Genomic DNA, 27,175 nt, shown 5'->3' on the forward strand with positions numbered 1-27,175 from the left:
TCTGCTGAATTCCCTTTCAGCATGGAATATGGAAATAAAGTTTATTTTGTTATCACTGGATTGAATGCAGGAGCCGGCAAACTAAAATGATGGCCCTCAGCCCAAATATGCCCAGCTTTTGTAGGGCCCAGCATAGAAGACTCTGACAAAGTTTTAAAGGGTTAGATTTTAAAAATTCAATATATGTGACATGGCAGAGATCGCATATGATTCTTAAAGTCTACAATATTTATTATCTGGTCCTTTACATAAAGTTTAGCCAACCTCTGATCTATTTTGAGGACAGACTGAAAGACCCAATGTGTACAGAATATCTGGCTTATATGGACCGAGGGAGGCCTCACGAGGTGATCCAATGAGTCCCGCCCATTCCCCGTAACCACTACCCAACTGCTTTTCCCCATGGAGCGCATCCATGATGCTGTCCACGGAAAGTCCACACAGCCCCCAGAGCAAATACTGACACTAAATGGCTAACAAGGACGCCAAGCTGTGCTTAGTATACCTCCCAGGACATCTGTCATAGTATTGTGGTCCTCTTCTGGAGTTTCTCAGTTGTTACCATTTGTGCCTATGTATTTTAGGTTTTTTTTTTTTTTTTAATGTTTTATTTATTTTTGAGAGAGAGAGAGAAAGAGGCAGCGTGGGCAGGGGAGGGTCAGAGAGAGAAAGGGAGACAAAGACTCTGAAGCAGGCTCCAGGCTCTGAGCTAGCTGTCAGCACAGAGCCCAACATGGGGCTCGAACCCACAAACTGGGAGATATGACATGAGCTGAAGTCAGACGCTCAACCGACTGAGCCACCCAGGTGCCCCTGTGCCTATATTTTAGTCACCTGGGCATGGCTGCTTATAAACCCCTAATCTAATATTACGGGGACTTCAACTAAGGGGCATTAGCAATCTACTGACAGGGATCCAGGAATCTCTTCCAGGTACCTTTGGATGTAGGTTTTTATAATGCCTACTTAAAAGAAAAAAAAAAAAAGGCATTTGGCTCTTATTTATTTACTTATTTATTTGAAACAGAGAGAGAAAGAGCAAGTGAGGAAGGGCCAGAGGGAGGAGACACGGTGGGGAAGGGTGGAGGGGCGGGGGGGAGAGAAGTAGGGTTCATCTGGGGCTTGTGTTTTTACCCAGAGCGGGGCACAAGCTCACCTGATGTGGGACCTGAACTCACTAACTGTGAGATCATGACTGAGGCCCCCAGGCACCCCGCATATGGCTTATATTTAATTTCCAGGGGTGGTCACCTCCGAAAGGGGTGTGTGTGTGGAGAGAAACTCATATACTGCTCTATAGCTTCCTACATTGTTTTGTAATAATGAGAACTAAATCCATAAATTACTGAAATAATAGCACTGAAATAAAAATAGCTTTCCGAATTTGTAGGATAGAAATGAACTAGATGATCTTGAGGGCCCCTTCCGGCTCTGTGACACTGAGCTATGTGTGAGATTAGATGGGGTTAAGATCTTTGCTCCAGTGCTTGGGGGACGGAGCGGGGAGAGAAACGACAGGCACACATCAGAGCAGGGACAGTGAAGGAGAGGGACAGATGGGCTGCGACTCAAGGTGGGTCAAGTCATCTAAAGGGCTTATTATCATTTTGTGTTACCCGATGTAGACAGAATCGTTCCTCCCGCATGTTTCAATGCCATGCCGGCCTGAGCACTAAGCCTCAATTCCCACCGATGTACAAGGGAAGGAAGAGACTCCGTCTGAAGGAGGAGCAGGGCCAGTGAAGGAGATGGGAGGCTGAGGGTGGGAAGAGTCTATAAGGGCTCCCAGGGTCCTACCACATCACCTACCAGTATAAACTGAGTGGGGGAGGGGATGTTTCTAGGGAGAAAAAGAGAAAAAAAATTCACTGCCCTCAACAGCCTGGAGAAGGGAGATTATTTTGTTTTCTCTAAAGCGGAAACACTAACTGGTGGGCAAGAGTAGTGATTATAATAAGCATTTACTGAGAACCTATTATACTGCCAAGCATTGTGCTCTGGGGATACAAAGATTATTAAGATATGGTTCTATAGGTAGGGTAACCAAATATATCACAAGGCCATGTGGTAAGTGCCCTTTCTAAAACTCAAAACATGTAGAATTATGAAACACTTCTGGCCCCAGGGGTTTTGTGAAAAAGAATCCTGGAATGGCATTACTGTTGTTTTATTATTTGAAGATCAAAGAACAGCTAAGTATCAATCCAAAACATGTACCATTATTATGTAATAGTATATAAACTATTGTTTTAAAATGAAACAATTGCTTCGTTAAAGATCACCAGCAACTATTACCAATCTAAAACATACTACTATTGAGTGTTATCATTATATACTACTATTAACATGCAAAATCAACATGTTTTGTTAATTTTCTGGTAAGATAAAGTAAAATGTACTATTATCCCTAGGATCTCAATTTTAAAAACACTCTTTGAAATAAGCAGATGGGTCTGACCCTTGGAAGACCAGTTGAGCCCAACTTACGGATGTGGTTTCATTTCTATGTAATTCTTGGGAATGAAGCCATCTTTCCCATTGAGCTCTGCCTTGTACCAATTCTGATCACATTCTTCATTTAAAACCTGAAAAGAAATAAAATAAGGGGGGGGTGGAATCAATCATTTTCTTTTCAGTCTTAAAAAGGTAGCCACTAAGACAATGACTGTTGCCATTCAGGTTTGTTTGCATAAGGTGTTAATTGAAATATGACCAGTTACATGGATGTTAAGACTTCATGTAAATTCAGAAAACCAAAATTACATCACCTCTTATAGTTAAAAAGAAAAAGAAATTGTCTCTGAAAATGAGAGTCTGGGGCCCCCAAACATCTAGCATTAAACCCCTCAGCAGGAAAGCAGATGGGCAAATGACAGGGGGAAGTACATTCCCTTAGGGAATGTTTGGGAAAGGACATTCTGGGGAACAGCAAGCACTGATGCCAGCGAATGAAGGGAGCCCCCCAGGGCTGCTCTGTGGGAGAATAGGCAGAACGGAAGAAGGGAGCAGCAGCAGAAAAGAACTTCAAGACTTTTCTAGAACCCATCTCTAGAATCACAGATCCAATGCTGGGTCAGCCACCAAACAGGTGCGTTGTGCATGCACATCCTTGTGTCCTCACAAACAAATCGTATTCTAATGAAAAAGCACAGCAAAGCCTACTTCACTCACCTTCAAGGCCACAATGCATTTGAGTTAGAAAATGCTGGAAGCACACCACCTGGCCCAGTTCAGGGGGAAGATCCAGAGCCCATAAAACTCAAACACTGCATTCTCTAGACTTAGCATCCTCTACAAATGTGACAGGACTATCCAAGGTTACAAACTAGTGAATCACAGATTTTCAGATCCAAAACTGTTCCTTGTGAGTTACATGGATAGGCTGGGCCATGACACTGCGTACAGTATAAGGAGCAGAAGAGACTAGATATAGTAAAAAAGCCACCTCTGAATTCTAGATTTCTAACGAAAGGCAAAGAGCAGAAGGCATTTTTAAAAAGCTGATGACTTAAAAAAGAAAACAGAAACATGAACCCAATTCCAAAATGCTAAACACAAGAAAACATAGATGGGCCAGCAGAGTGGTAGTCAGTCTACACTCTACAACAAAGTTCTGTAAAGAGCTTTTTAAACTACAAAAATTTTTTTAAGTTTATTTTTTTTTTTTAAAGTAATCTCTATACCCAATGTGTGGCTTTAACTCTTAACTGCAAGATCAAGAGTCGCACGTTCTTTTGACTGAGCCAGTCAGGCGCCCCAAGAAAGCTGGCAAAATTCTTTACAAAATGATTTATTCAAGGGGTCCCTGGGTGGCTCAGTTGGTTAAACGTCCAACTCTTGATTTCAGCTCACGTCATGATCCCAGGGTTGTGGGACTGAGCCCCATGCCAGGCTCTACGCTGAGCACGGAGCCTGCTTAAGATATTCTCACTCTTATTCTCTCTCTCTCTCACTCCCTCTGCCCCACTCTCACACTCTTTCTCTAAAAATAAATCTTAACAACAACAACAGCAACAAAAAGATTCTCTCTCTGCCCCTCTCCCCACTCGTGTATGCTCTAAAAAATAAAAAGAAAAACACAAACAAAAAACACCAAGTGATTTATTCAAGACGCTGAACGATGCTGTACTCATCATTAAATCAGAATTTACACTGTTCACAGTGCATCATGTGTAGGTACAGATGGTCCCTGATCTATAATGGTTCGACTTACGAATTTTTGGCATTAGCATGGTGTGAAAGTGACACACATTCAGAAGAAAACTGTACTTTAAATTTTGAATTTTGATAGCTTCCTGAGCTAGCAATACATGGTTCCACTCTCTTTCGTGATGTGCCACAGCTGAAGCTCCCACCCAGCCATGCAATCCTGGGTCAATAATTAACACACTGAGTGCTATTCTGTGCCCATTCAGCCACTCTGGTTTCCAAGTTTTGTTTTTGTTTTTATGTAAGTAATCTCTACACCCCACATGTGACTCGAACCCCACAACCCTGAGATCAAGGGGAGCATGTTCTTCTGAATGAGCCAGCCAGACACACCCAGCCCATTCTGTTTTTCACTTTCAGTACAGTATGCAATAAATTATGTGAAACGATCTACATTATACTATGAAATAGGCTTTGTGTTAGATGATTTTGCCTAAATGTTCTTTGCACACTGCCTATAGTCTAGAACAAGCTATGATGTTTTCATAGGTGAAGAATATATATATATATTTTTTTTTTTTTTTAGGTGAAAAATATATTAAAGGCATTTTTGGGCACCNTATGCTGACAGCTGGGAGCCTGCTTCAGATTCTGTGTCTCCCTCTCTCTCTGCCCCTTCCCCACTCACACTCTTTCTCTCTCTCTCTCTCAAAAAAATAAAAGACATTTAAAAAAAAAAGGTATTTTTGATTTGTAATAGTTGCAAGTTGAGGAAGATGGGGACTGACATTCCAAAGTTAGAGACAACTTTAGACAGGTCAGCTACCCAACAAATAGCCAAGCTGCATCAGGAACAGTTCTAAGCAAATTCACTCATGAACAGAGAGGTTACAACCTGGGGTGGTCTACTGTGCTGGTGCCGATCTGTGACACTCGCCAGCCTCTGGCCTTAGCTGTCAGACAGTTTCGGCATGGAGGCTGAGAGGACAAATCCGGCAAAGAGTTAATGAATGTGGAAAGAGGGCTCTAAAAAACCAGCTACTGGTAAATCCCAGCAGCTTCAGTGATGAAAAAACTTTTTTCATTACTGTTTTCCCCTTTTAAATTAATCATTACGTTTTATTATATACTACATTATAAAAACCAATACATGTAAAATACATTCATAATTCTAAATTATGCATTTTAAAGACAATGAATTGTGGCTGTAGCTAGACAGTCAGAGAGCCCACACTGAGGACGAGCGCTCCAAAGGTGCTCCCTGCCACGATGGCACTGGCATCCCTGAGCAGGGAGGTCACTCCACCAGCGTCACCCAAGATGCAGTGGCCTCAGGTGGAAGCCCATCACCGTGCCGGTGTCACAGAAGATGCAACAGCATGAGGGTGAAGGAGCAATTTTAGAAGTTGCTTAAGGGGGAGCCTGGGTGCCTCAGTGGGTTAAATGTCTGACTCTTGATTTCAGCTCAGGTCATGATCTCACAGTTCATGGGACTGAGCCCCACATGGGGCTCTGCACTGACAACATGGAGCCTGCCTGGGGTTCTCTCTCCCTCTCTCTGCCCTTACCCAGCTCGTATGTGCACTCTCGCTCAAAATAAATAAACATTACAAAAACAAAAGGACCAAAAAAAAGAGCTTATAGAAAAATGTGGCCCAGTGATTACCTGCTAATGCATTATCCTATAAAAATGTCAGTAATAAACCTGCAGGCCTGTGAATAAGAGTTTTTCAAAATGTCTTTTAAAATTCCTGAAATGGTGATACTCTGGTTTCTCTTCAGATCGCATAAATCTTTCGCCTTTTACTAAAATTCCTGAAATGGTGCCTTCTGTACCTTAAAGATTTCCTGGAAAAAGAGGAGAGTCAGGCTGACGAGGGGGCGTGGCCCATTTTGGCGTCAAAACAGAGTAAGGTGACACCCAGAAAAGACAAATTTTAACTTGTGACCAATAACCTTGCACAAAAGGATAACTATGTTATTACACACCAGTTCATATAGCTGCACATTCTTATCACCTTTACTAAGATAAAGGCAACCCTACCCCCCTACTAAAAAGTGCTCCCCCCTAACAAAAAGAACTTATGGGACAACTCTGAGGCTTGGTATCAACTTAGAACTATGTTTTTTTTCTGCCAACCAAAACGTTTTACTGGAAAGTCAAAATGTTGCCATGCACGCCTCTAAACTTCTCTAGAACTTACAAGACCGGTTCTGCTGGAGGCAAAGCTCAGGAGAAAAAAGAGTGTACCTGCCAGCCTGGGCCACCCTGGGAGTCAGGGACCAGGTCTTCCCACCCAGCGGCTTCACTGGTACCACAGCACCACACACCAGCCCTGCAGCTCTGCAGCTCGAATGATGTAACAGAGATTTACAAATTAAGTTTTATTCAAACATCTAAATGCTTCAAACAGCAAAGGATACAAAATAACCGAAATGAGTCCACGGTGGAGCAGAGAAGGGGACCAGCAGAGAAGGGGACCAGACCCATATGGGGAGGAGTCTGCACCTGTACAGACTGGGTTTAACTTCCTACAGATTTACATGAACACTCATATCCTTCGCTAGTAACTTAAAAAGCCTGATCAGAGTTCTGAGAATGAGGAAGTGCTCCTCTCACCATTCGCCACAATGGAAGGCAAGGTCACTCACTCATTCCCTCTTAACAAAAATAGATGGGAGTTCAACAACCAAGTCTTCAATCAGTCTTGAAAATTCCAAGGAATATTTCTAGCTTTTACCTCACAGCTGCAGGTTCTATTCCAACCCTCATATATTCCCTCGAATTATGACTTTGTAGCCACACAAAACACTCTAGGTTAACGGAAGCAAACTGATCAAGAGAGGAGATTACAAAAGGAGGAAGTGACAAGTTTCAGTACTTTTCTTCTTCTTTTTTTGCAAAATGACTGAAAATAATGTCAGAACCAAATCAGGAAGACATCTAGAAGATGAAGAATGATGTGAGGTTTATACAGGACACCTAAAACTATTCCTTTCAATGGAAGGGGACATAACGGGCTTTCTAGGTGTCATTAATGTTCTATTTCTTGACTGCATGCTGGCCACCTGGGTGTGTTCAGTTTGTGAGAATTCACTCAACTGAGTACTCAGAATATGTGAACTTTTCTATATGCATATCATACTTCAACTAAAAGAAATACTGAGGGTGCCTGGCTGGTTCACTCAGCACAGCATGCGACTCTTGATACTGGGGTCGTCAGACTGAGCCCCATGTTAGGGACAGAGTTCACTTAATTAAGAAAAAAAAAAGTAAGAAATCTTTCAGTCAGGAGAACACAGTCATATTCCGGTCTAATTCACACATCAGAAAATCACACCAGGGCCGCCTCATACACTTTGGGCACAAGCTTCTCACCCCAAAAATACACAGGGAAGCAGAAAACAACACAGCGACACTCCAGAAACTCCCACAATCATAGCTTACTATCACTACTCTATGAAAAAAAATTTTTTCCCGAAATACAGCTTTCTTCACCATGTGGTTGGTTCTACTTTTCTCTATTATGTGATTTTGATACTATTCATTGCTGCCCTCACCCCCAATCTGAGAACATTCTTAAAGCAATGCAAATTTCCATTTATAACANGAGAGACTGAAGTCTCAGGCCCCTTAGGATCCACCTGATCTGGATTCAAGGGGCTGAACACATGAGTTCAAATTCCAGTCTCACCAGGAACTATGTGATCTTGGGCAAATGACCAGTTCTCTAAATTTTGGTTTCCCCACCTATAAAGTGGTGGTACTACCTACATGAGACAGTGTGATAAGCCAGGTAACAATCAGTACAGAGCTACATTTCAGCTGTTTCAGTGGACAAATTTACAACAGTTAACTCTCTGCTTTACACACGAGCAGTATTAGATCACACAAAATGTGGCAATCCTGGGGGGAGTGAACTTCACCAAATTTGATGTAATGCTGTTCAAGGGCACCAGCAGCACACATATTAACAGAGGGCTGGGGTTCTTTTTCAGAATAAAACACACAAATACAAGACTCTGGGCTTACTTCAAAAAAGATTTTAAATGCAGAGTTCAAGGGTTACAATAGCTAATTCTTTTTCCCTGTCTCTTTTTTTAAATTTTTTTTTATATTTTTTTTATTTTGTATTTATTTTTAGGAGAGAGAGAGAGAGAGACAGCGTGAGCAGGGGAGGGTCAGAGAGAGAGGGAGTCACAGACTGAAACAGGCTCCAGGCTCTGAGCTGGCAGTCAGCACAGAGCCCGACGCGGGGCTCGAACCCACGAACCGTGAGATCATGACCCAAGCGAAAGTCGGATGCTTAACCGACTAAGCCACCCAGGCGCCCCTCCCTGTCTCTTCTATACCAATATTGGAAGACAAGAACTGGGACGCCTGGGTGCCTCAGTCAGTTAAGCGTCCGACTTTGGCTCAGGTCATGATCTCACGGTTTGTGAATTCGAGCCCCGCGTTGGACTCTGTGCTGACAGCTCAGAACCTGGAGCCTGCTTTGGGATTCTGTGTCTCCCTCTCTTTCTGATCCTCCCCTGCTCGCGGTGCCTCTCTCTCTCAGAAATAAATAAAACATTAAAAGAAAAATTTTTTAAAAGGAAGACAAGAACTGTACTCAACTCTCTACACAAATTATTGAAAAAGGTATCTTTTAGAAAAACGATAAATATTTTGTTTACAGACTGCTGGTTTGTTTAGACTGTAATTTGAAATATGGGGCTATTCTCCTGCATGAACATATTCAGTTTTTTTGTAAATAACAACAAACATGATTTTAAAAAAAAAGTATGTAGTACAGTTATGGAACAGTAGGCCAATCCAGAGATTTATCAATTCACAAATCAACTTGTGTAAGAGCATTTGTGCATGAAAAATAAGAACAATTACATATTCAGTCTCTTACACATAAGCTCCCCAAATACTACATCTATATGATCCTCGCATTATAGAAATTCAACAAAAGCCAGTGAGTTTCCTCTGCTCTTCAAAGGTCAATCAGTGCTACCGGAACTATACTCAAATACTGCCATGACCTGAAGACAAATTTCAAGAATCTGGTCATCCCATTAATCTGTAGTTCTTAGAAAAGGGAGAACACACACAGACATGCACGCACACACATGGATGCACATACATGCTTTCTAAAGAAATGAGCCCCTAAAAGATTTGACAGGGCCCTGGCCAGGGTAACTTGCATTGGGAGAGTCACTTAAAAATCAGTTGTCTTCAGCTGTCTGTTACGTGTTTTATTAGAAACTCTTAGAATGCTCTTCAACTTTAGACTCCCTTTGCATGGATTACAGATTCGGTCTCAGACTGCACTGATTCACTGCTAACACTGCAGATAAGTGCCTTACAACCACCACTCCGTCTGTTACATGTTTTGTCAATGTGAAAAACATCTCAGGCTGCCTGCTGTACTGTGCGCCAAATCACGCAAAACACCCACACTGTACATAAGCTATTCTGCTTCTAATGATGAGATGACCAACTGAAAGGCAGTTTATTTTTTTTTTAATAATATTTTTTATTTATTTCTAGGAGAGAGAGAGAGAGACAGCGTGAGCAGGGGAGGGTCAGAGAGAGAGGGAGTCACAGACTGAAACAGGCTCCAGGCTCTGAGCTGGCAGTCAGCACAGAGCCCGACGCGGGGCTCGAACCCACGAACCGTGAGATCATGACCTAAGCGAAAGTCGGACGCTTAACCGACTAAGCCACCCAGGCGCCCCTGAAAGGCAGTTTAATAATCAAGATTCCTGGTCCCACGGAAACCTTCAGTTGTTTGCCCATGCACACAGAGAGCAACAGTTCTCAAAGTTCACGCTGCCAGGCCAGTCTCTGGGCTGAAGGACTACAGCTCCGTCAACCTTTGTCAGGTACCAGCGGCCCAGTCAAGACACTTGACAGTCAGTCAGCCCTTAGAGACCAGAAAGCTGAGAAGAAATGAAATGCATTTATGAAGTTTTGTGTGTAAACATCAAATTATACTGTTTTATTTATTAAATGGTTTAAAAGGGGGTCCGTGTCTGCCTCAGCCGGCAGAGCATGCAACTCTGGATCTCAGGGTCGTGAGTTCAAGCCCTACATGGGGCGCAGAGCTTACTTAAAAATAAACAAACATATGGCTTAAAGAAAGCCTATTCAGGGGCGCATGGGTGGCTCAGTTAAGCATCCAACTCTGTTTCAGATCATGATCTCACAGTCTGTGAGTTTGAGCCCGGCATTGAGCTCACTGCTATCAGTGCAGAGCCTGCTTTGAATCCTCTATCCCCTTTTCTCTTTGCCCTCCTCCATGACTCTCTTTCAAAAATAAACATTAAAACAAAACAAAACACAACAATGCCTATTCATTAAGTATTCATGTAAAGATACCAAGAGAAGAGGTATTTTACTTATGGTGAGGATCTCTCACAGCAAAAATATAGTATTTGTGCCGAGAAAAGCTCTTTTTAGTTCCCTTAAAGAAAGATATTTCCAGAAGATTCAGTTCTTTGGGGATCCAGGAGTCTGAAATCTTTGACTTTTTAATGTTACTTTCTTTTAGAGAAAATGGAATTTATCAAAGTAAAGAAACCCAACAGGCATTTGTTAGTCAAGTCTACCATCTGACCACTAGGGACACATGTTGAAAGGGGCTCCATTTTGCCCTCTAAACATTAAAAGAGAGAGGGAGGCAGGGAGGAAAAATCTCTCAAACTCCCAAATTTTCCACTGGCAAAAACCATTTATCGCCTTTATACTGCCATTTGGATATGAACCAGTTGTACCCCAGAAATAGTATCTTCTCTGTCACTCAAGCTCGATTTCTGTGCCCTCTTTAAACAGCTGCTATCAACGGGGATCCGTGTGAAAGGGGAGCAGCGGTGAGCCAGGAGGCCGAGGCGTACCCAGTGCCCAAGCAATAAGGCTGAACTGGTTTGACCTCAATATACTGAATACTCCAAATCAGTTGAAACATGACTGTTTTTCTTTAAAAAGTACTGAGTAGCCTTCCACAGATCTAAATTATCCTTAGTTTGGCATTCCAGTTTTCATAACTTGGCCATCACCTACTTAACTGCCTTCTTACCCACTTAGTTCTCTAAATGAACCCTTCAGTTTGTTCAAGCAAGTCAACTCACCAACCTCTAAACACACTGTACTTCCCTTTGGTTAGACTGTCCTCTTCCTTATCTATTTGATAAGCGGTGAAGATTCAGTTCAGAGCTTACAACCACCTTGGTCAACTTTTCTGTTTTACTTTTATAGTAGTTAATGGAGGATCATGGTCAACAGTAACATAATCACTTATATATAACATTTTATTCTACCACTATACTTTGTGCTGTGTACGGGTGTGCTTTAGCCCTCTCCTAAAATAAACTGCAAATACCCTGAAGCTGGCTCCATGCCTAGTTCTCCATCTGTGGTCCTCATAGTTCTTAGAATGGTATCTCGCATATTTTGAGGAACTGACTTGTATACGGGGGCTGTGTTAGAAGTAATGCATACCATAACCCAGAGCGAGCTGGTCAAAGGAGCAGCACAGATGACACACTACCATCAAATTCCTTGATGAAAAACAACAGCTTCCTTGCTGAGGTCTGTCACAAGAAGACAGATCGTCACAAGTTTGTTTCCCCAAAGAGGGAGAGGCAAAGTAAAGCAAGTAATAGGATCAGGCAGTCAGTCTTGCCGTCTTCCTTGAGCACCACCGCCCAAAGACTTCCATGTGAAGATCTCAAAGGGGCGGGGGAGGGGGAGTACGCTAAAACCTTTCACAGGACTACCTGCTTTTACTTTCTCCGAGATATAAAGATAGAAGGTGGGTATATGGGAATGGGTAGGTAGGGAAGAGAAATTTCAGTATGGAATGGGAGAAAAGGAGGCAATGACTTGGATGGAACACGGAGAGAGGGAGCGTAGCTCCTTCACTGTCCAGACTAATACCTCTCAGCAAGGGAGCGCTTCCTGGAATGCTGACATGCCTGCTTCAGTCTGCATGTCTGACTTGTGACAGCTTTTGCAGGGTATTATTTTATAGCTACAATTCTTCCAGCCAAATTTTCACACAAGACAGTCTGGAAGACCTTGGATTTAACTATTGAATGGCAGCTAGGTTGATGAAGAGAGAAAAATGATTAGATACACACACACACACACACACACAGATTATATTAAGAGTTCATGCATTTTTTAAAATGTAAGACCTCCTTTACATTTATAAGAAAATGAACAATCAAGAAGACTAAGCACATTAGAAGATACTGTTCTCTGAGAAACAGTTTAATTCTCAGAAAACAAATCAGATCCTTTCCTCAACCTCTTAAGGTTCAGTTGTCATTAAAAGCTTCTTGTGACATTTCAACAAAACAGGAAGGTAGTTCACACTTAGGTGATATTACTCCACCCAGATAAATCTGAAGGCAGTGAAACCTAAGTGCACAGGCAATACCCGAAAATAAACTCTTTCTACCAAAGAGGTACCAAGAGTTTCCACTCAAAATAACTGTCTTTTGTGTTTTGTGATTCATGAAAGACCTATTACACTGGTGTAGCTGACTGCTCAACAGAAGGGTAAAATGCTCTCAGAATGTCACAATTTCAACTGCAGGGTGTTGGGAGAGATGGGGGAGGGAGAGGGACAGCGACAGATATGAGGGAGCTTCAAGAGAGAAAATTTGGTACATTTGAAAAATTCAGCAACGGTCTGCACTAGGCAAGTACACTGCCACAGGAGTGCCAGGCCACGAGCTGGGTGAGCTAAGGGTACAGTACATACCCCTCCCCAGGAGCTCACAGTTTGGTTAACTGCTCAGTGCAACATAAGGAGACAGATGCCGGGAGAGGAGGTAGTGATGGATACTACCTACAGTAAGTACCAACTCCACAGAAAATATCTGAGTTCCCAACACTGAAGAGAAAGACCTAAGCCCAGTTTAGAGGACACAGGAAAACTTCCTGGATCAAATGTGAACTAGGTTACACTCTGTCTGCATCTTTAGTTCTGCTCAGCCCACGTGAACTGTGAGTGGAAGAGGCACACGTCCCAATTTGCTGTCAAACGAAGATAATTGCCTGGCATTAACTAAAAATGACAGCAGGTTAAGCTTCCTTAAGTTGAAAAGTAAAACCTTTACTAGCGGTACCAGAACTTCCCAACGGGAAATAACCAAAATAATCTCTAACTATAGCTAACGTTTTAACAAGAATATATTTGTAAAAGATACTGTCTTGGGGCACCTGAGTGGCTCGGTCGGTTAAGCACCTGGCTCTTGATTTCAGCTCAGGTCATGATCTCATGCAATGAGCTGTGCTGAGAGCAGAGCCCTCTCTCTCCACCCCTCTCCAGTGCACATGCCCCCCCCGAAGTAACAACAACAACAACAACAACAACAACAACACTGTCTTTCCATAGTGTTTACTAACAACTGAAGGTTTTCAATCTTAGGTCAATGTCTACAACCCTCTCCTCAAAGAACCAAACAAAATAACAAACAAGGCCACCCAAGGCAGAGCAACAGGAGTCCTGTTTTCTGAGGATGAGCAAGTCTGCTCCCATTCACCAAGCCCAGTGTCTAAGAGCTCCTCACTCCTCACTGCTTTAGCACAGTAAATACAACAGGAGACAGGAGCTACCAACAAATTCCCCTGCCTCCAAAAGATTAATGACAACAGTTTATTAAATTCTACTTAAGGCCTTATTGATTCAAGATGTAAACTAAAGTCTACTGATTTACAGTCATTCTGTAAATGACTAGGGGACCCCTGTAAATGACCAGGGGTCCTTACACCTAGAATGTTAACATTCTGAGCTAAACAAGCAACCTGCAAACGCATTTCCACTTCCAAAGCAGTGAATCTGGCTCTGGGTGTGTGTGATCACAAGATAGACACAGAGGTCCAGGATAGAGTGGGGAGTCCCTACTCCCACGGTGGAGGTGAGTGTAGGCACTCGGGCAGGTAATTAGAATACTAAGGTGAAAATGTGGACTACTGCTAAGTATAGTCTGAGGGAGAAAACACACGACCTATCTAGTCTGCCATTAGGGGAGGTGTTTAGAGTGAACATTTGAGGGGAGAGCCAAAGGAACTTCCTGCGGATGCTGTGGGCAGAGGGCTACTGTGTGCAAATTTGCGAATGAGAAGTGGTAGCTAGGGATGACAGTAAGGCACTGAAAAGTGACATTCACACACTTTGCTGGCTGTACTGTGCGAATGCAGGGCAGACAGGTGGCGACACTACAGCTGTGGGGACCCATGACAGTGTTTGTACAGGGAGAGGCATGAGTGGGGGAGGGGCAGAGAGAAAGGAAGACACAGAATCCGAAGCAGCTCCAGGCCCTGAGCCATCAGCACAGAGCCCGACACAGGGCTCGAACCCACCAACAGCAAGATCATGACCTGAGCTGAAGTCGGACACTTAACCGACTGAACCACTCAGGCGTCCCAAAAGTGGTATATTTAGATGTGGTTCAGTGGGGTCTCTCTTGGCCACTGATTTTTTTCCTGAAAACCGTTTTAGAAAAACACCTATGTAGAACTGACGGGCAAATTTCTTTTAAAGCCACCATGAGTAAAAAGAATAATTATTTTCTTTTTAGGTTTTTATTTATTTTGAGAGAGACAGAGAAAGTGCAAGTGGGGGAGGGACACAGAGAGAGGGAGAATCCCAAGAAGGCTCAGTACTGTCTGCACAGAGCCCGACGCAGGGCTTGAACTCATTAACTGTGAGATCATGACCTGAGCCAAAATCAAGAGCTGGACGCTTAACTGACTGAGCCACCCACGTGCCCAAGAATAATTTTAAAAGGTAGACGGTACCCCTGTACCTTCCATCTGCCTCTCCAGATCCAGCTGACACCTGTCTCTGTCTTTTCATGCCCCGGACCTGTGTGGACCCATCAACAGGCCCCTCTACAGGCTCTAAGGATCTCAGTGGTCTCTTGCAATTTGGGGGGTTTCTGTGGACAATCTTGGACCCTCAACTGTGACCTCAGCCCCCCTGACACAGTAATTTTCTCCCCCAGGTCAGGTACCTTCCCCCGCTCCCTCTGCCCCGCTCTTCTGCAGGCCTCTCATGGTAGCCCGACTCCTAGCTCTGGGCACTGCACCATCCCCTGTGGTTTCCAGAAGCCCTGCCTATACCTTGTAAACAGTCTCATTATTAAAGTCTCCTCAAGAGGCACCTGGGTGGCTCAGCTGGTTGAGTGTCCAGCTCCTGATTTTGGCTCAGGTCATGATCCCAGGGTCGTGGGATTGAGCACCCACTTCCGACTCTGTGCTGAGCGTGGAGCCTGCTTGGGATTCTCTTTCCTACTCTGCCTCTCTTCCCTGCTTGTGAACTCTCTAAAATAAAATAAATAAATAAATAATAAAGTCTCCAATTAGCTGGTTTTTAAGCGTGTCACGTGTTTCCTACCAGGACTGTGATTGAAATTACTCTCAAGATCAGTAGTATCTATCCTTCGGAACTCATTAGAAAGATATTTCATTATACAGAGTGATATTTGTCGTGTGGCAATGAGAATACAAATATCCAAACCTACCAACTACCTGGGAGTAGAAAATTATAAAAGAGCCTTGCTTTATGAGGTCCACCATTCTTACGCAGCCAAATGACTGTCCTATTTACTATTCAAATAGTTCTGGGGAACTGAGAAAGGGGGTGAAGGAACGAAAATCTAGAGCCTGTTACCTGGTCATTACTAGATGGTCAGAATAACTGACAGTAGCTGTCCTCTTTGACTGGCACTTTAGTGAACATTTACGTGTCCATTACACTGAAGCATTACGCTAGGAAACTAAAATGGGAATTAAAAAAAAAAGACATGGTCCATGCCTTCAGAAGCATTTATGAACGAAGGGAGCTGTACATGTAAATAATGAGGGAATAAGTAAAATGTAGGACAAGGGAAATTGCTGATTTTCACTTGAATATGGAACCCAGAGCTATCGGTTTCCAAATCAGCTGCATAGCTGATGTATATAAAATTCAGTGCCTGTCTGGGAACTATACAAAGGACAACTTCAAAGAGTCCAGGAATAGAGCAAGAACCTAAAGGTAGAGCAACTCGGTATGTCAGCGGATATGATAAACAAACGAATCTCCCCTCGTATATTTGGAAGAAGGAGCCATTGTTGTTTTATCGCATTTTGTCTGTGACCCTCTGACAGGTTACAGGTTGTCGTCCTGTGACAAAGGGGTCACGTGTTTAAATGACAAATGGTAATTATAGACACCGGACAGCTGGTGTGGCTCCATCAAGCAATTCCCTCTTATAGGAGACCACCTGGCGGTGGCACTCAGCAGCAGGGAAACTACTACCCTTCTCCACTGCCTCCTCCGGGCGGCGCCAAGGGCCACTAGAAGGCCGAAGAGTCCTAAAGCCCAGAAATCTTCAAGGACAGGATTTCATGTAGGCATGCCTGGAGTAACTAGATCAAGTGGCTCATTCCAAGTCTTCTGTCCCTCATTTGACAGACCACCCTTCACCTCCCCTCCTTCTGGATGATATTGGCAAAGATGGAAAACAGTTACCAGTTGGAGTAGGAAGAAAAGGTGTTATGGTTTTATGAAAAGGAATGTGGCCATATGTATTAAAGATCTGAATTTTCATACCTAGTAACCCAGTAATACCATTCTTAGGGCCCTATCCTAAAAAAGTAATCAGGGAGCAGGCAAGTATGCAGTGAGTGCCCACCTTGAGTCAGACACTGTGCTAGGGATACAACAAAAAACTGATCCTTCCTTGCAAGGGACGACAGTGGAGAAGGCAAGGGAATCTTAGCTTCAGGCAGGATAAAGTGTGTGACGACAAGTTCAGGGCACTGTGTAGGAGAGCACATCTCAGGGAGGCTTGCTCTAATCCTGCACAGAGACGAGTGGCGAGGACAGCTTGCCTGGGCAGTAACATTTCAACCAAAACCTAAGAGTAGGTCTTAAACACAAGTAAGTGTGAGGAAGGGATCTTCTACGCAGAGGAAGAGTATGAGTGGAGGTTCCCAGTGGAAACGGGTTTAGCAGAGCCTAGAATTCAGAGGGAGAATCCCAGGGAGGATGTCCCAAGCAGAGGTGCAGGAGGTCAGGGAGAGAGAACTGGGCAGGCCTTCGGACAGAATGACTCTGGCTTCTGTGGGGATGAAAGTGGCAGCAGGAAGAAGCTACTGCAGCAAGCCAGGCAGGAGACGGAAATGTAGACTAGGGGAGGGGGATTTTGGTGTTTTTGAAAAGCTCTAAAATAAACATTTAAAAACCCATACACATTATTTTAAGAATCTACTCCTCCACCCTGCAAAATCCCCCCGTTTGCAGGAACAGGGAACACGGTACATTACAAGGTGAGATAGAAAACCTGGCGTCGTTATCACGGGCTTCTCAGGGTGACCTAATGTAAAAGCTAGATTAAGTATTTTCCACCATAAATTAAAAAAAAAGAAAGAAAAGAAAATCTATAAAATGGTAAAAGGGATAATCCCTCAGTTCTTTGAGAACATAGGTCATATTTTAATTGCTATACAATTAAAAATAGCTAGACAAAACTGACATTACTTTTTCAGACAACCAATTCAAACAGATATAATGTGAAGACAAACCGTAGAATCTATGAAAATACTCCATTTTAATGAGTACACCCTGACACATGCTTAGTCACTTACTCAACTTTCTCTACTTCCAGAAGTGACGTTACGAGTCTTAAAAGCGCTCGATGGTACACACTTCCATCAAGAAAATGGACACGAGAGCCCAGGATAAGACAACCATTTCTAAGCACCTCTAGTGGAGCTGGAGACAAACACAGCCGCATTTAACAATGGGCTACACTGACTACCCTCCTGCTGCTGGTGGGGCGTAGGGCTCCCTCTCTAGTAATTAACTGGCTCTGTGGCCTTCTTCAGGGCAGCTGCACCGCTGGAAAGAGCAGACTCACAGGGTGGGCTGGGGCATGATGCCACTGGGGTACGACCAAAGCTGCTGCTGGGGACCATCAGAGATGACAAGCCCAGCCTTGCTCTCCTGTTAGTTTTCTTTCTCTAAGCACCTACACACTGTTCTGTGTGGAAAATCATCATTTTCATCCCACGGAAATGTCACAACCTGCAGAGAAGAGAGGGACTGAGGACTAAATAATAGGATGTATTAGTGCGAACGATGGCTCTGTCAGGCCCTCAATTCCAGACTACAAGAACAACTTCCTGCTTGCACGCGGCATTTAAAGTGGGAAGCTTGTGTGCCACCCCCACCCCACCCCACCCCTGACTCTGGTCTTGCTGCAGAACCAACAGTGCAGAACTAATCGGTGCTGTCTGGAAATGCAAGAGGGGAGCAGCCATACGGGATTCCCTCCCTTGCCTGTGTAACAAGTAGTCTCCCCCAAATGACCAGACATATTGCCATCGACTCAGGTATGACTGCTGTTTGCAGCAGTGGGATGCTCCTGGGAGGCCTTTGTAAACCCCATTCCATGCAGCAGTACAAGGCTTTTAATGTCACGACTGGTTGTGCACAACAGACCTGTCAAATCTGAATGGACTAGAACTAAAATGCTAAGTTCTACAGTTGAATTTTCATTGTCAAGGTCATAGTTTGCACCTCTGGGAGAGAAAGTTAAGCTAGTTAAAAAAAAAAAAAATTACAGTTCCTTTACTGGATGGCCTTCTGCTTTTCCTAGAGTTCAAGTGGCCTTGAAACCAATTTTTTTCTGGCTTCATTTCACTTTGAAGTTACTACAACTTTTCAAGGATAATATAAAATATCTGGAATACCCACTCCCCTCTTCAATAGGTCTATCATTCTGGGGTTTTCCTCCAACACCCTTTCCAGCTGGATGTATTGATTTCTAGATTTCGGGTCTTCCTCATTCTTGGTTTTTACTGTAGTGAGCTCTTAAGTACTCTTACAAGAAAGGGTGCTTGGGAAGCAAATGTTTTGAGACCTGGCATGTCTGAAAATGCCTCGATTCTATGCTTCTACATGAATGCTAGTCTGACTAGGCACAGAACTCCACAGAATTCTCGGCTGAACAGCACTTCCTTTTTTTTTTTTTTTTTTATTTCTAGGATAGAGAGAGACAGTGTGAACAGGGGAGGGTCAGAGAGAGAGGGAGACACAGACTCTGAAACAGGCTCCAGGCTCCGAGCTGGCAGTCAGCACAGAGCCTGACGCGGGGCTCGAACGCACGAACCGCGAGACCATGACCTAAGCGAAAGTCAGACGCTTAACCGACTAAGCCACCCAGGCGCCCCTGAACAGCACTTCCACTCAGAACGTGGAGGACACTGTTTTGGCATTTGGAGCTGTTCATGCGAAGTTTACTGGCAATCTGATTATCAGTTCTTTATTGAGACTTGTTTTCTTTTTTCTAGATGCTTTTGGAACCTTTTCTTTTTTCCTGCCACTTTGAAATTTCACAACAATGTATCCAAGTGTGGATCTGGTATTTTTCATTGTGCTGGGTACTTGGTGGGTAGGCCCTTCCAATCTGAAAATTCACATCTATCAGCTATGAGAAGCTCCTTCTTTTTTAAAAATTTGATCGTGTCTTTCCTTCTGTTTGCACCATTCTCCTTCGGAAACTTTAACTGTGTGTCAGTTATGAGACCTTATGAAAACCCACAAGCGGGCTCTCACCACATTCACCCTTTCCCAGAGGACTCTCACATCCTCTCTAAGTCTCAACAGCTCGCCCACCGTCCTTCCCAGCAGATGACCTTCCTTCCCACCTCACTGACAAAACAGAGGCACACAGAAGACACCTTATAAGCTCCTGCCACACCTATGTCATTTTCTGTATCTACAGTCTTACCCTCTGCCTCCTATTCCTCTTGCCCATGCTGGTACTTCTGTACCACATCTCGTCTCTTCTAGCCCTGCTCCGGGACGCTCAGCCAGCAAAATTCCTTTCTTTCTGTACCACTGATTGGTTTCTGTCTCTACTGGATCTTTGCTATCAGTAAATAAAAATGCTGTTATTTCTCCCCTCTTTGGGACTGGGGCAAAAACAGATTTCTTTTGATTCTACTACCTCCTATCTTCCTTCCCTTTACATCAAAACTCCTTGGAAAAGGTGTCTCTATTCCCAACTTTTTTTCCTGTTCCCTCCCCTATCCCCAACGTTAGATTTCAAGGCTTTCCCACCCCCACCCCCCCTTAATTCTCAAATTAGCTAGCATACAGTTTAGTCTTGGCTTCAGGGCAGAATCCAGTGATTAATCATTTACATATAGCACCCAGTGCTCATCCCATCAAGTGCCCTCCTTAAAGTTCATCACCCATTTCCCCTATCCTCACCCCACCCTTAAAAAACATTTTTATTTATTTTATTTATTATTATTTCTGCAGAGGAGAGGCAGAGACAAAGAGGGAGAACAAAAATCCCAAGCAGGCTCTGCCACACGCTATCAGTGCAGAGCCAGATGTGGGTCTCCATTCGTGGGACATGGGGCTTGATCCCACAAACTGTGAGATCATGACCTGAGCTGAGACCAAGAGTCTACACTTAACTGACTGAGCCACCCAGGCACCCCTATGAAAGTTTTCCAACACAGAACAAAGTCAAAATAATTTTACAAAGAACACACATTTTACCTACCCACCTAATTTATACCATTAACAATAGGTGTTTTACGGGGCACCTGGGTGGTTCAGTCAGTTAAGCATTCAACTTCATCCAAGGTCATGATCTCACAGCTTGTGGGTTCGAGCCGTGTGTCGGGTTCTGTACTGACAGCTCAGAGCCTGGAGCTTGCTTCATACTGTCTCGCGCTCTCTCTGCCCCTCCCCCACTTGTACTGCATCTCTGTCTCTCAAAAATGAATAAACGTTAAAAAAATTAAAAACAATATGTGCTTTATCACATACTGATCCATCAATACATCCTTCCATTATCTATCTTGTTTTCTAACGCATTTCAGAGTTGCAGACAGACATCAGTACACTTTCTCCTAAATACGTCAGCACACAATTACTGACTACATTTAAGTACCCGTTTGCACTGTTTTCTCGTGGTGTAAAGTTTATATAATCACTGCCACTCCCTAGCAAGTTTCCTCATGCCCCTTTCCATGGGCCCACCCTTCTCTCTTAAGCCACTCCAAGCCTACATTTGCTCTCACTACTCCACTCAAACTATCCAGAGAGGTCACTAATGATCTCCTATTGCTGAATCCAGAGGTCAGTTCCCTATCCCTATCTGACCTGGCTTACGAGCAGCACATAACCAGGGTGACTATTTCCTTCACCTTGAGATACTTCCTTGGCCTCCAGAACATGACACTTGTTAGGTAGGTTCTCCTTCTACCCAACTGGCCACTCTCGTTCAATCTCTTTTGCTAGCTTTTTTTTTTTTCCCCATTAACTTTTAAATGTTAAAGCTCCCCAAGGGCTCCATCCCTAACCTACTTTCTGCTCTGTCTGTTCTCACTGCCTTAATTTTCTCATCCTGTCTCATGGCTTTTACGTATCCCAAAGCAGGACATTTTCTTTACCTCTGCTGCTGTCACTCTATCATCCAAGGTGGCATTACCTCTGCTTGGTTATTACAGTGACTTAACTGATCCTTTGCCTTTTGTTCTGCCCCCCTTTCAGAATGTTTTCAATTCTGCAGTAACATCGGTAAAATGCAAACCAGCTGAGTCACAATGGAGGAATCCAAGCAAACATGACAACTAAGGGTAATACGGTATCCTGCAAGGGGCTCTGGGACACAAAAAGAACATTAGGGGAAAAACTAAGGAAATCTGAATCAAGTGTGGATTTTAGTTAATAATGTGACAATATCGCTTCACTAATTGTTATTAAAAAAACACCATACTAACATAAGATACTAATTCTAGAGGAGATTTAGTATAAGATGTACTTGAGCTTTTGTATAGCTTTTCAGTAAATCTAAACTGTTCTGAAAAAACATATAGATCTATTTCTAAGCTAGACTGTCATTCTGTTTAAAATCTTTCAATGGTTTCCAATTCCTCCAAGGTCCAGTGCTCCCTAATTGTGTGCTCACATTTTAAGCTGAGGCAATACAAAAGCCTCCTCTGGAAGTAGGTGAAGCTGGACAACAGAAGACTGCTCCAGAGTGAGCGGGCAGGGGTTTAGCTAGGACTCTTCGTTAGGAAGAGTGACTGAGTACCATTTCCAAGCCACGAGAGTCTTTTGAGACAATTCAGCAAAAGTGGTATTGTCTATTATTCTCCACGACAGTTCTACCTTTGTTGATAAATCCTCTCATCACATTGTGACCTCCCTTTAAATTACAGACCCTGTCCACTGTTCTTTGTATTTTATACTGAACACTCAACAAGCAATGAAAGGGAACGGGGAATGAGTGTGTCCACAGATGAACAAGGAAGAAGGGCTACCATGCAGCTTAAATTGGGATTAAAAACCAGCAACATACCACCCCTAATGTAGGAGATACTTGGCCAAATATATCAGAGCTTTAAAATTCTCATCAAAATGTTAAGTGTAAGGACTTTTCCTCTAACAATGCAGGTAAAATTTCCTTTGGAATCATTCACCTTAACAGGCCTATGACCACATTCTTAGTTTAAATATTTACTTACTTTAAAAAGCTATTTACTGTCCCTGTATACTTATCTGCACGGGCAGGGAATCCGATAACTCAAAGTGAAAAGCTGGATAAGATCAATTCCAGGAAGCTCACCTTTTACTGGCATAGAAAACACTACCGATCATTTGGTACAAGCTCCCAGTGCTCCCAGACTGCTGTCAAGGGCATAGCTCCTCCTTATCAGGCCCCCGCCTGGCTCTCCAGTCTCAGCGGCTGTTACTTCCTGCCTTCAGCTCAAAGTTCCAACAATACTAAAGCTACTGCAAGTGCTTCCCAACTGCCAAGATGTTTTATGATTTTCAGACTTGGTATATGCCATTTCCTCTACATAAAATGGCAAACTCAAGATTCAAACTCAGAATCACTTCCTCTTCGCTGTTTGCTACTGCTGACCTTTGCATTATTATCTCAGCTCTACCATCACACGAGTCTCAATATATTTTAATGATTTGTCTTCTCTACTATTTGTCTGTGCTACTTGTGGGCAGGTGCCTCATCTATTCATTCATCTTGGTACCCCTCAAGGGCATTTAGTAACAGTTTGATGGTTTGTCTTACAAAGAAAAACCTTTGTTGGAGAAACAGTGTGTTAAAGAAATATTCTAGTTCTCTCTTAAAAGAAATGATAAACTATCTCCCAAATGTAAATGAGAAAATGTGATTATTGCATAACGAATTTTTATGGCTGGTTTTCTTTTCACTCATAATAAGCAAATGCTTCAATAGCTGAAGTCTCAAAAATATGGTTTCAACAGATTGCAGGCATTTAGAGTGTGCATGTGTCTCTGTCTCTCTCCCCCACCTCACTCACACACACTCTTCCCCCACCCCCACCCACCCACATCTTAAAAAGACAATTCTGGACAACAGGGACTGGTTTTATATGTGTTTGGAATAATTCCTGGTAATTGTAAGCCCTTCACACATAAAAATCAAAGGGCCAGATGGGCTTTTAGGAGATTTTCCAATCCATTTTCCTATTATAAAGCCTAGTAAATGAAGTCACAAATATGGACAAAGTAATTATCCTATTTTAAGAGGCTGCCACAGAATTATCCTTAGGAATCCACACAAATGTAATCACTGCCAATGCAATGCAGGTCTCATTCGGCATTAGCTCACACACAGCCCCCACCATTCCCATGTGCATCTGCCCGGTGAGGAACGGCGTGACACAAAACAAAGGTGCAGCTGAGCAAGAAGCGGAGCGCGTGGCACCCATCCGGCCCTCCCTCTGACCCAGCTCCAGTCCCTTGGCTTTTCGGGGCCGCACACAAATCTCTCATTAAGAGTATGATTAAGAGTATGGGACTGGAGCTGCACAATGCTAGCTGTCACTGCTGCCTTTTTTTTTTTTTTTAACTTTTTAAGTGTACTGTGCGTCTGTTATATAACCTTTATATGTATATTAAAAACAACTCTTCCCAGAGAGGGTATTTTTATTTTATAGATGAACAAAGCAGGGCTCAAAGAGGTTCATTAAGCATCTTGACCACAAACACAGTTAATAAACGATGAAACTGCTGTTCAAATTTACGTCTCTCTTGTTCTACAACACATTTGCTCATCTGCGTCCTGGAAAAGGGGGGAAAGCCCAAAACTACACAGGGGCAAAGATACAAATAAGTGTTTTCCTTCAGGCAGTATAAGGACAGAAAAATAGGTCAAGGCGGTATACTATGCCATGGGAAGGGATAGGGAAATTCTAAGAAAAATAGGCCAAAACACTTGGCTTTTTTAAAATGTCATTATAAATTCTATTATTTCTTTACCAATTGCTTAATTTACCAGGAAATACCATCATACTAACCTCACAGATATACCTGCAAAAGACTGCCTCCTGAATAAAGGTATGAGGCTAACACCTCAGACACGGTGGAGAGCCATCCTAACACCCCAGCGGGAGAAGGCAGGGCGCGAGTGCAGGACGACAGACTCCTCTCCAAATAAGAACACGAAAAATTCCCAGTTTAGTAGTTTTTAACATCCCTGAACACAACATTATGACTTCATGAGCAAAACGTATGATGCCTATTAAATGTCTGTTGCTAACTGAGCAATTCTATTCCTACAGATCATTAATATCGTAAATTAGGAGGTTGGAAATATTTTAGGACTCATGTCTTCCCACCCCTGGTATTTTTTTCTGGTTTTCTCATGTTTAAACCAACCTCAAAGTTCCTTGATGTAGGAGAACTATACAAATACATTTTTCTGATATACATACATTATTTTTATAGTGTTAGAATCACATAAATCCTCAAGTACCCATAGGCATTCTGGAAACACTTCAGATTACTGAGAGTTCCTCAGACCAGTTTTAGAGATGAGAAAAATAAAGAAGGTGCACTAACGCCCTCAGACAGACACATGGACTCAGAGCACCATACACACTCAAATGAGGTAGCCCAGTGACCCACAGCCTTTAAGGGGAAAAAAAAAAAACCCTCCCATGAAACTTTTGATACCCAAAATATACTATGTATCTATTTATGTGATATATGCATAAAAAAGAGTACCATTTTTTTCATCCTCCAACCACTAAATTTCACTCCCTTAGGGGATAAGGCATCTCTGATGAGAATGCAAGATCCAGCTCATTTCCTCCACTAAATTAGTCAGAATACATACACGTCAGCAAGTATTAACAATTTTGGAGCCAGTAGATATATATATATTTATAAATCTTTTTTAAAAGAAATTTTTAATGGTTTTTTTTTTTTTTCCTGAGAGCGAGCGAGAGACAGCATGAGCAGGGAAGGGTCAGAGAGAGAGGGAGATACAGAATCTGAAACAGGCTCCAGGCTCTGAGCTGGCCGTCAGCGCAGAGCCTGACGCAGGGCTCGAACCCATGAACCGTGAGATCATGACCTGAGCCGAAGTCAGACGCTCAACTGACTGAGCCACCGAGGGGCCCTGCCAGTAGATATTTTTTAATGTCTTGATTTTTTTTTTAAGCAATAAGCACTACATACAAGTACTGAATAATTTTCACTTTATTCCTGTCCTTAGTATTTTAAACTGCTGGATGTAGGATAAGAAAAACAGAAATAGAAGTTCTGTTTGTTGTAAAGTTTATCCTTTGGCCCCATTAGGTGCATGGGGCTTTGTCTTGCCTTTAAAAATTCTAAAACTATACATGCCCCCACTCACAGTATCATGCATTTGCATTAAAAATCCAGCCAGCCTGCCTCTGCTCCTGTGTGGGCACCTGAGTACAATGGTGTGTGGGCCAATCTTAAAAAGGGCAGAACAGCCCCCCACCTCCAGCCAAGATCACCAATTACTAACATTGACAGATACAGACAGCCAAATAAAGCACTACAGTTAAAAGCTAAAGGCTCCCTCATCTTTGGAGTATAAGAAGGAAGAACGACAGAAAAAAAAATTGACAATTGTTCGAGCTGGGTCATTTGAAGAAGGAAGAAACAAATGAAAACACAGGTGCCCAACTGAGGATTTGTTCTGGACACCATACTTTGTAATCTACTCCTGTCACAAAGTATGTATGTCCTATTTGTTTGGGGAGGAAATATTATTTTCCATCACAAAGATCTCCTGGTTTCTAACATCAAGAATCAAGACATCCTCTCTTAAAGGGTTTGAATATCTAAATTACCTTCCTGGTCAACACCTACCTATGTCCCAACACCTACCTATTACTGAGTAACTGCCAGATCTTCCACTTGGAGATCTCTAAAATCAGCTCTGGGGGCTACTATCACTTCTGCTCAGAGTAGCACCTTCTGCTTCGAAGCTTTCTCTATGGAGTATCTTTTCCACTTTGGAAAACTATGTGGCTTGTGCAGAAGAAGGCAGTGATATTTTGTTTGATCATTTATCCCCAGAATCCAAAAGCACAATGAACACAAAGAACACTATACCCGCAAAATGCTCCACACGGAGTCTCATTCTTAAGAAATGACAACTCTGGGGGTGCTTGGGTGGCGCAGTTAGTTAAGTGTCCAACTTCGGCTCAGGTCATGATCTCACGGTTCGTGGAGTTTGAGCCCCACATCAGGCTTGATGTGGTCAGCCTGTCAGAGCAGAGCCGCCTTCGGATCCTCTGCACCCGCCCCCACTTGCATTCTCCCCAAATTAATATTAAAAAAAAAAAAAAGAAAGAAAGAAATTCTAACTCTGAATTTGTTAAGCTTGTCCTAAGAGCAAATCAGCTAAAGAACAGAGAGCCGAGATGACTCAGTATGTACCAGTCAACATACTGACCACACACCAAAAGTCTACCATCTACCAGATACTGCTGGTAGTTTTACAATGGCCTCTTTTGGTTTCAGGCAGCAGGGGTGCTTCCCCCACGCTCGTGCCAGCTCCCCTTCAGACGTCTGACACTCCTCCAGCTTCTCTTCTTCGTACTGTTCTAACCTTACAGTTTCACCTTAGAAACAGCTCACCTCTGCACAAAATCCCATTAGTGTCTCCATTCTATGCGGATATCCACAAATCTCTTTAGTCTACA

At 43.1% G+C, this 27,175-nt stretch overlaps 1 protein-coding gene across 1 annotated transcript in view; it reads right to left on the reverse strand.

Annotated features, from left to right (window-relative positions):
- GRB2 (growth factor receptor bound protein 2) overlaps positions 1-27,175 on the reverse strand; it is a 61,695-nt gene that overhangs the window by 7,358 nt on the left and 27,162 nt on the right. The window contains exon 2 of the mRNA XM_077754477.1: positions 2,488-2,585. Within this exon, the coding sequence (XP_077610603.1) occupies positions 2,488-2,585 (98 nt within the window). The remainder of the gene's footprint in view (positions 1-2,487; positions 2,586-27,175) is intronic.

The sequence above is a fragment of the Crocuta crocuta genome, unplaced genomic scaffold, assembly GCF_008692635.1.
Source record: "Crocuta crocuta isolate KB4526 unplaced genomic scaffold, BGI_CrCroc_1.0 scaffold50, whole genome shotgun sequence".
Lineage (NCBI taxonomy): Eukaryota > Metazoa > Chordata > Mammalia > Carnivora > Hyaenidae > Crocuta > Crocuta crocuta.